The 9350-nt window shown below is 41.7% G+C and overlaps 1 protein-coding gene across 5 annotated transcripts in view; it reads left to right on the top strand.

Annotated features, from left to right (window-relative positions):
* Positions 1-2152: 2152 nt before the first annotated feature.
* LOC147451243 (phosphatidylinositol-3-phosphatase SAC1-like) overlaps positions 2153-9350 on the top strand; it is a 61994-nt gene continuing 54796 nt past the window's right edge. For 2 of the 5 annotated variants that reach the window (XM_086520208.1, XM_086520210.1), the window contains exons 1-3: positions 2154-2581; positions 3027-3231; positions 3307-3472. In XM_086520208.1, coding sequence (XP_086376334.1) covers positions 2438-2581; positions 3027-3231; positions 3307-3472 — 515 coding nt within the window. In that variant the 5' untranslated portion in view covers positions 2154-2437. Of the gene's footprint in view, positions 2590-3026; positions 3232-3306; positions 3473-9350 lie in introns of all 5 variants that reach the window. The other 3 variants (XM_086520207.1, XM_086520211.1, XM_086520209.1) reach the window with 3 other exon arrangements.

Genomic DNA, 9350 nt, shown 5'->3' with positions numbered 1-9350 from the left:
CAAGGTAATTAATTAATGAAACTTGGAATAGACCCGTATGCATCATAAGATCAATACCTTGGCTCCCCGTATGTTTAATTCAAAAACAAAAAGTTGGAAAGAAAGTCTTTGGGCTTAAACAAGCAACGAGTTACAAATTAAAATAAGCCTTCTTAAAGTAAAAAGTTGCTAAAAAAGTGCAAGAAGGATTCACTTACGAATTAAAAAATTGGATTAAAAAACTTGTTCTCGAATAAGGCATGTTTTAACATTCCAAAACGAACATTTAAAATAAAACAAGGTGAAGAGTCACGAAGGCCTACTAAAGGTAAGACCCATTAGCAGGGGGGGATAAGAGTTGTGAGAAGCAGGTATGAATGAGTGGTTACAATCACACGTCATTTTGTGTAGGACCATTGCCATTTAAATTAAAAAAAAAAGTTTTCATAGGAAAAGGTAGACATATGATATAGTAAAATTAAAAAAATTGATAATTCTCACAATTTGTGAAAAAAATTATATAATAAAAAATAAAAGTAAAAACTCACAATAAACATTTACACAAAAGAATATTTTGATGATTTTTAATAAAAATATAGTAATGAACAATTTAGTAAAATCAAAATTTTTAAAGTCTTTAAATAAAAGGACTCTTTATCAATACCTCACATCATGCGATCAAACTCCTATGAATATATTATTTAATCTTTTGTTCTCGAAAGCTTTTTTAAGCATGTACGTTTTAAGCTTTAGAGAATCTATACTATATATTAAGGAGACTAGTTTTTCAGTGCCACGTGTCAAAGTTTGCTGCATCCTGGTGAGTTCCGATTTATATGAGTGAGGGGGAGAGGGGGAGAGAGAGAGAAGCCACCTTCGACGGCCTGTCGTACTAGTAGCATTTAAAAGGCTATGTCTTCTTTCTATTCACAAGACTTTTAAGCTCCATAGGAGACACTTGTCTCACAATGAAGATTGAACGACCCTCACCCTTGGGGTACTAAGGTCTTTAGAAGCCAAAAATAAGAAATCATGTAAGTATGGAAAGTTATGAAATGCAAGGATCCATTGACACACTAAAACTTAAATTTCAGTTGTGCACATGAAAAGAAAAGGTCCAAGTAGTAGGTGGTACACATTTTAAAAAAGAAAAACGTTTGAATCTTTATATGATGGTGAAGGGGGAGCGCGAAGAGTTTAATGGGAGTTGGAGCCGAAAAGATAGTGCAGATAACTAGGACTTGCTGCATGCAAGGGGTTGTGGCGAGCTGCAATATCTCTCTCTCAGTAGGTGTTGCGAGCATGGCAAATCCCAGGTTGAGGGTTGCGCTTCTCTTTCTCTCGCGTGAGTAGTGTGCAGGCTCCGCGGGGGGGGGGGGGGGGGGGGGGCGGGGGGGGGGGTTGGGGTCGAGTGGGTAGCAGAGGCCTGATGATCGAGGAGGCAGCGATAGGGCTGCTGCGCGGCGGAGTCTAGTGGGAGGAAAGGACACGGCTTATGCAGAGGCGAGAGGGGGAAAAATTGGGTTGAAAAATAGGCTAAAGGGTGGGAATAATTTGCATTATAGTATTCTATAAAGAGTAGAGCCAGTAGTATAGTATAGTAGAGGTCCAATTAGAGTAAGATTTTGAATGAATGCCTAACTCTCTTCTCCTTTAAGGCTTGTTATAGAAAGCCAAAAAGATATCCATGCTTCAAGTGAAAAGTTAGGTGCAATCACTGTAAGAAATAATGTAAAATATTAAAGTTAGGTGCAAACAGTTCAAGAAATAATGTAAAATATAAAATGTATGACTAACTCTCTTCTTCTCTAAGGTTTTTTTTGGCCATACTCACAATTACAAGTTGAGAGAATTTATATTAACTCGAAAAGTATACAATTTCCCTCAAGCACTGCATGTGCCCTAAGGGAGCTACGGTTCCAATAGAGGCTTGTACACTCAGACCAAAGATGATACACCTACCCTCTTGAGTGTTCTCAACACGTCAATGCATGAATCCATTCTTCATCCTTGTCAGCTGACCCTCTTCTTGCTCCTACAACATGTATGAGCTTAGTGCTCAGATGCACAAAATGAGCTAGAGCCAGTTTGTCCTCCTCAAAAACTTGTTTTAAAAGACCAAAAATAGTAGAAATTTCTAGAATGTCCTCCTTGAACTCGGAATTGTGTATATAGTAATAATTTTCGCAGGTCTTGCACGGTGCAGCCTCCAGGACCAAAAAGTATGCTTTTTCTGAGGAATGCACTTTGCGTGAGATCTTGCCATTTTCTTTAGTAGCTGCTACACGTGTATGCATGAAAGCTCTGAGAAACGTTTCGCAAAATCCAGACATGCTCGATGATGAGTGCGGGAAGCCGACTCGACTTTGCTGAGCTCCTGAAACCCTGAATGATGGCCATCTTCGAAAATCCTCTCAGTTTCAGTAGCACCATGAAATCCTCTGCACCTCTTTAGCTCATGTTGGGTGCCCATCTGTTATTCTCTCCAATTGCCATGCCGCTTAGGGTTGCAAGCCCGAAGCCCAGGGAGGAGGAGGCTCCCCCTGATGGCGAGATTGAACATCAGACCCTTGAGAAGTTTCAGCTCTACGAAACCAGGCAGGTCAGATGGTATACCCACACACAGCTACTTTCTTATGTAGATGCATTTCTAACACAATGCATTTTCCACAATGTGTGTAGATGTCTGGCTATCGTCTTCACACTCACATGGAATTATAGGCATGCGCATGGAACGCGAACGTTTACTCGTAGTTATGCACCACTTAAATGCATTTGTTACTTTCCCAAATCAATGTGTGTATATGCTTGACAGTCATCTTCACGCTCACGTGTGCTTTTAACATCTGTGTATTTCACTGGTCATTTTCCTCTCATGATTGTTGTTCATTGGTTTCTATGGGTATAGCATGGGCTTTTTCATATTCATATGCACACTTTAATGTGTAATGGGCATTTTGTGTTCCCCCATATCTATATGCATGCCCTGGTGAAATAGGTGCTGTGGTGTTTGTACTGATTGCACACTCACATGCTGTGGGTTACAGAGATTTTATCTCATTGGGAGTGACAAAAGCAAGAAATACTGGAGAGTCTTGAAAATAGACAGATCTGAGCCTTTTGAATTGAACATGAGTGAGGACCCGGTTGCTTATACACAGCAAGAACGAAATGATCTACTACAACGGATTGCAGATGGAAACCGTGCAACTGGAGGCCTTAATTTTGTGACAAAAGCTTTTGGCATTGCTGGTTCGTGAAATGTTTCTAGAGAAGAAGTCTTCTTGAGGTTAATTATGTAGGTATCTTACAGCTCATGGCTTCCAGGTTGTGTTAAGTTTTTGGGATCGTACTATCTTATTCTCATCACCAAGCGTCGGCAAGTGGGAACTATATGTGACCATGCTATTTATGGGATTGAAGAAAGCCAAATTCTAACCATACCTCATTCTACAGTGCAAACAGAAGCGGCGAATTCCAAAGCAGAGTTAAGGTTGGCATTCTCTATCATGCAATAATACTCTTGGTGGTATTCTGTGATGTATGTATCGTTTTGGTCTCAATTCTTCTCATAAAAGGAAGTCAGTTTAATGTGTGCATATGTGTGTAGAATATATAGATTGCTTAGTTATTGGCATCTGCATGGAATTGGAGAGAGCTAGGAGGAGAGATGCAAAGGAAAGGAGGCATCGGCTACATAGGTAGGCAGAGGCTCTTTGGGTCACACAAGTCTACAAGCATAGGGGTTTTTGTTACAGGATACATCTCCAAATGTTTCTTCTTCTTTTTTGATAGCTATACCACCTTTTTCTCCCAAGCTTGATAAGGCTCTAGAGGATAATGCTCCTTCGTGTAGTTTAGACCAAGATGAGATTCCCCTTGCTATACTTATGACACAGAATGAGGAAAAATTTATTTTCGAAAGATGTAAAAGTTAGGAAACCAAGAAATTGTCTAGGTGATATTTGATTGTCCACTTTATAGATTTTGAGGTTCATACAAGAGGTGATCATCATTTTTGTTTTTATCTCGAGATATCATCTAGCTATATTTTTCAATCGTGTAGGGGACATGTAGACCCCACATTGTGAAGTTTTCGTCCAAGTTACGACCAATTGATATTGTGTTAGTTCTTTTATGTTTCGTGGTGCGCATGCCCTATCACTTACCTTATTTTTGTGTTAATTTTCCTTGTTTAATGCTTCTTTAGTTCTAGCCCTAGGCTTCATTATGGCTGAGTTTGCCTTGCATCTCTTTTCACAAAGTGATGACATGGCTACATCGATCAGACAGAGAAAGGGAACAAGAAAACCGATTGATAACATGGCTGTATGGATGCCGACGTGGCCCAAAAAACGCGTCGTGTATTCTGTTGAGATTCGTGAGCTGCCGTAGCAGGTTTTTTCGGAGGGCAGTTTTGAAAGCATTGACTGTGGAAGCTGTTGGGACAACCTGCTTTTGGGCACCATGGCTTTAGCAGATTGCTTTTGGGCCTTAGTGCCTTTATAAGTGAGCCTTTGGAGCCCACTCTTCGCAGATCAGAGCATGGTTGCATAGTTGGAGAGTGGACTTCCCGATAGTTGGTGCACTGTGACTTGTTATTATAAAAGGACTTATTAATATTTTGGGCCTCAGTGCTTGTATGGTAAGGAGGAGGATGAAGGTGTAGCTAAAGGCAAGTTATGGCCTTAAGCTTTAAAAAGAGATGTATCAGATAAGGTGGCTCACCAGAAGCTATGTCAAGTGGGACATTTACTCGGGAAACTACAGGGTGGTTAGATCCAGTGGATTCCCTTGTGGTATATGCATTTATTGGTAAATCTTAGGCCAATGAAGCTATAGTGGAAGAGAAGCATAAAAGGGACGAAGATAATGCAGGATTGCCAAAGAGGGCAACAAGGTCCAACAACAAGGAGGAGGAGGAGCCTACTTCCAAGCCAGTTCCCGCTCCTGAAGTGGTTATGGAGGAGGTGCCAAAGGACAAGAAACAAGGTAAGCTCAGAGGACCTTATAAATTGAAATCTGATATTGAATTGGCTACAAATTGAAAAAGGTTTTGGGGAGCGTATCCTCAATAGCAAGGTGAAGCTCCCATTGGGCGACATTTTGAGGATAGCCAAGTGCGAACATCATGAAGAAATCATCGACATCATTAAGAGGAAATGTTAGGTACCAAGTGAATATGAGTCTCATATGGTCAAGAGTCGAATGATTGGACATATTGAGTCAGGTTTGGATGCTTATGAAGCAGAATCTGAAGATGAAGGGTTAAAGAGGTGGTGGTTTCAAATCAAATTATACTTGAGGTAAAACATGTTCATTTTAATGACGATGGAGACGAGGAAATTATACCCAAGAGCCACTTTTCAAGGATCCGTTGGGCTAGAGCAACAACGAAGACGGCGACATTGATGAGCCAATTTTAGCACTTGTGGACCATGGTTCAAAAATTAATCTTATGGCGAAAAGCTTGCACAAAAGGGGAAAGTGGCTTATTGCTGTGGATCACTATTGGCGGATTCGATAAAAGGAGATCAAATGCTTTTAGGAGATGCTTGTAGGTCATGGTAAAAGCACTAGAATAGGATGTTTAGATTTAAATATGAAACAGAAAGCAAAACACCAGTTAGATTTTTTGTACGATTCGGCACAGTGTCTCTCTGAGATTTATAAAAATGCATAGTCCGTTTTCTACTATTTAGTCATGGTATTCAAGAGCAAGATAATGAACCTAAATTTCTCGTTGATAATTTGGTATTCAAGTCTTTGCCATGACTGTGTGAATTTTTGTAGGTTGGTTGTGAGTTGAAGGATGGATACTTGTTGACCCATGTTTTGTTTGGTTGCTCGTAGGCTTGTGTTTGTGTTAGCTTTTGACCTCTAGACTCTAGCCAAAAGTGATTATGCATTTTACTGGTTGGAAGCCTAAAGGTTTTACTATTTGTGCTTGTAAAGAGCTTGAAGTAAAGCTTCACCAAGGGAGCCAACGAGGCCGCATGACAGGCTAGCTATTGAGGTTTCACGTGCTTACATTTTCTGTGTTTATTGAGGCATGGACTGCCCCTTCCTAACTAGCAATTCTATTGAGATGATAGATGTATCCCCTCTTCCACATTGCCATAGGCCACCTTTTGCTCTTTGGGTGCAACGATTGGGACCTGCTTGCACACAAGCTCCCCTAGGTTCATTGTATCACGTTGCGGTATGCGTTGAGGGCTTGCTCTTAGATTCCTTGTGTAATCCAAGGTCGGGGCTGAAACTTGAGATGCCTCGTTGCTACGAAGTTGTAAGCACCCTAGTGGTCTATTGAGGTCTCGAATCACCTTTTCGTTGCTGCATATATAAGGATATCTTTGAGAGAATCATTGGAGTGGGAGACCACTGACGGAGACCATAACGACGGCAAGGCAGTAGAGCAAGGTTGCATTCCAAACTCGTATTCATTATTCTTTCCATACCGTACGATAAATATGCATATTGGTTTAGTACTTAATGCTACTTATATGCACTCGCCAGCACGTACAAGTGTGTATGCATGCATGTATATTAGGTTGTAGACATATGTGTGTATCTATGCATACGTATGCATGCATATTTACATGTATGCCAATCTATTTGTGATCAGTACTTTTAACTTATTTTTCGTACGGGTAGTGATTATCCATTATGTGCAATGTTTTTTACTGTTTTGTTTGTACCATATTTATCGTACCTATCCACCTTGCAGTAGAGTTGCACGTAAAAAAAAAAGCATGCAAATGTAATTGTATCTAATAGTTTAACTCTGTATTTGATAATTGACGGCTTAGATCTTAATAGATAAATGGCATGATGTAGGCTAAGTGTCTCTCTCCACGAGCTTCATTTGCAGAAACCGAGGTAGTCTAACCAAGTAAAGATGTTGTGCAGCCTATAATCTCAGTTTGTTGCGCTCAAGATTGGTGTTACCTGCCTTTGCTTTGGCTACTCGTGCACATACGTGCTCCGTTGCCGCCTCAAGGACCTAGTTTTGCAATAGCCATGATTGCAACACTCCATAAGCAATGGTTAAGTATACATTGCCTACTCCATCATGCTATTGGGTGTCTATGTCCCACTACTTAATGTTGTGGCAAGCATTGGTCTCAAGGTCTGTTATAACTTATCCTAACAACCCTAGGATCTGATTTCATCTGCTTCTTTGAGTAAGTGTTCTTCATACATGCTGTCAAGTTGTGCCCTTAGAGAGCATGGTAACCTATAGAGCACGGGGAGCTATCTAGTATCCATACTAGGTCGACCGTGAAGTCTTAGTGTTGCAGGGATATCAATGTCGGCGCCACTAGAGGAAGGGAGCCCCACCCTTCTCCGATGATCACTATGGATTTGTTGGTTAACAAACTCCGATCACGTCACTAGTCCTAGTGAGTAAGTGTAGCGGGGCCTGTGACCCACTGCAAGACAGTAGGTGACCACAATACCCTTACGACATGCGAGACATTGAATAAGGGAATGGCGGTTGCACAACGTGCACGTGTAGCAGAAGTGTGGGGTGGCTTGTTAGCAAAGTAGAGACGTTCTTGGATCTCACGTGGGGGCAACGGGCTTACTTTGTCCCTGTTTGCAGTCTTGCTTTTAGGGGAACGAACAACAAAGTACTCAAGAAGCTCAATGCCTTTCTCTGTGAGGCTTTAGGAAAAGTGTACTGCTTTCTACTCTTCTGGGCAAGGTCGATGGTGACCTTTGCTAACTTCTGCTAACACTTTGTAAGAACAACCAATGTTGGCTTCGAGCTTTGTGGAGATGAGGGACCTGTTCGCTGATGTGTCACAGATCCACCACAATCTTGTAAAAGTTGATGCACCTTGGTCCTTGTTTCTCCCTTGTTCAAAAAGCATGGTTTCACTTGCAAGGCTTTACTTGCAACCTGCAATGTTTAATTAAGCACTACGCAGATGAAAAGCAATGGCATCTGAAAAGTAGAGGTTGTTTATATTCTTGTTTATTGATCATACGATGAGGTTCAATATTTGACGTCAGAGATATAGACAACGTGGAGGAGCGCTAGGCCTCATTTGACAAAATTGTTGCTGTAGCTCAGCTGCACGAACACTCTTATTAATAGGAATGCAACTCGGACCGGCCTTGTGGTCGTGGTTGTTTTAGGCCAACCAAGTGATAATTTCGCTTAGCTACTCAGAGGACACACTTGCAGATATTTGGGTTTTCATCTTGGCATCAATGTGTTAGTTGAGCAGCAGTTTGAGCTAGTTTTATAGTCTATCAGAGGAAACTTTACCATTGGTCTTCCTTGCATTTGTCTTTGGCTGACAAAGCTCTTGTGGTGAATTAGGTATGTGACGGCTTGCTTCACTACATCGTGCATGACTCTTCACTCTGGCATCATAGCATGTTGGTGGCGCCTAGTGAACAACTTTTTGCGGGGTGCCTGAGATGGATTCACTGACACACGGCCTCGAGTTCATTAGGACACAATTATATTGCCTAGAGAGGAGTGAGGTTTGGGTCCAGAGATGCACAGTATTTGGTTTGTTTCCTAAGGCCGAGCCTTGGAAATAATTTTTGTACCATGCTTTGTCGCGTGCCTCTCCTTGGATTGGGTCTATGGATAGTGCCCCATAGCTTGGCACCCATCAAATTCATCTTTACAGTTTCTGATTGAGATATGGCGCATTTGTCACCCTTTATGTGCTCCTTGTTAAGGATTTGTGTCTTGTTTTGATTCGACACCCACCTTCTTGTGTGGAGGAGGTAGTGAGGTAGCCACTTTAAGTCAAATATGTGACAGATTCAGAAGGCCATCAACTAGGACGGAGGACTCACATTGATTGGGCTAGATAGGATGGTGCTCGGATAGCTTCTTTATGTCGTTGGTCAGATGCTTCCTTGGTTGGTGCACATGTCATTGGTGCTACCTACGGGATTCACAGCTTGTACGAGAGACATTGATGAGGCTATTCCTTATGACTCACATGGCTACATTGAGAGAGAGACTTTTTACATTCTCGTCCAGGTTGGTGGGTGTTTTTCGACCCTCACTTGGGAGACCCTATTGTTGCGCAGCAGGGGAGACTGGTGTTTGGCATTGCACGGACTGTCCATCATAACATCACATTAGATTGGAGTTCTAGGGTGAGGTACCACTTGATTAGCAGTTGGATGCTGATTGGTAGCTTGTTGGATTGAGAGGTTCTTTAGAGAGGCACTCTTGTGTTGACCTTGTTTTCACTACATAGGAGGCACCTATTTGGAGATTGTGGACGTAGTAGGGAAAGCGCCTAGCTGAGTTGGCTTGGGATCCTCGTGAGTGGCAGTGGCCTTCTTTGCAGGTTGATAGGGATCCTCTTTCCTTTTTAGAGTATGCCATCTCT

Source organism: Adiantum capillus-veneris, chromosome 9 (genome assembly GCF_014529385.1).
Source record: "Adiantum capillus-veneris isolate H3 chromosome 9, ASM1452938v2, whole genome shotgun sequence".
NCBI classification, from domain to species: domain Eukaryota; kingdom Viridiplantae; phylum Streptophyta; class Polypodiopsida; order Polypodiales; family Pteridaceae; genus Adiantum; species Adiantum capillus-veneris.
Note: the sequence above shows the minus strand (reverse complement) of the source record. Positions and strands in the feature narration are given on the sequence as shown.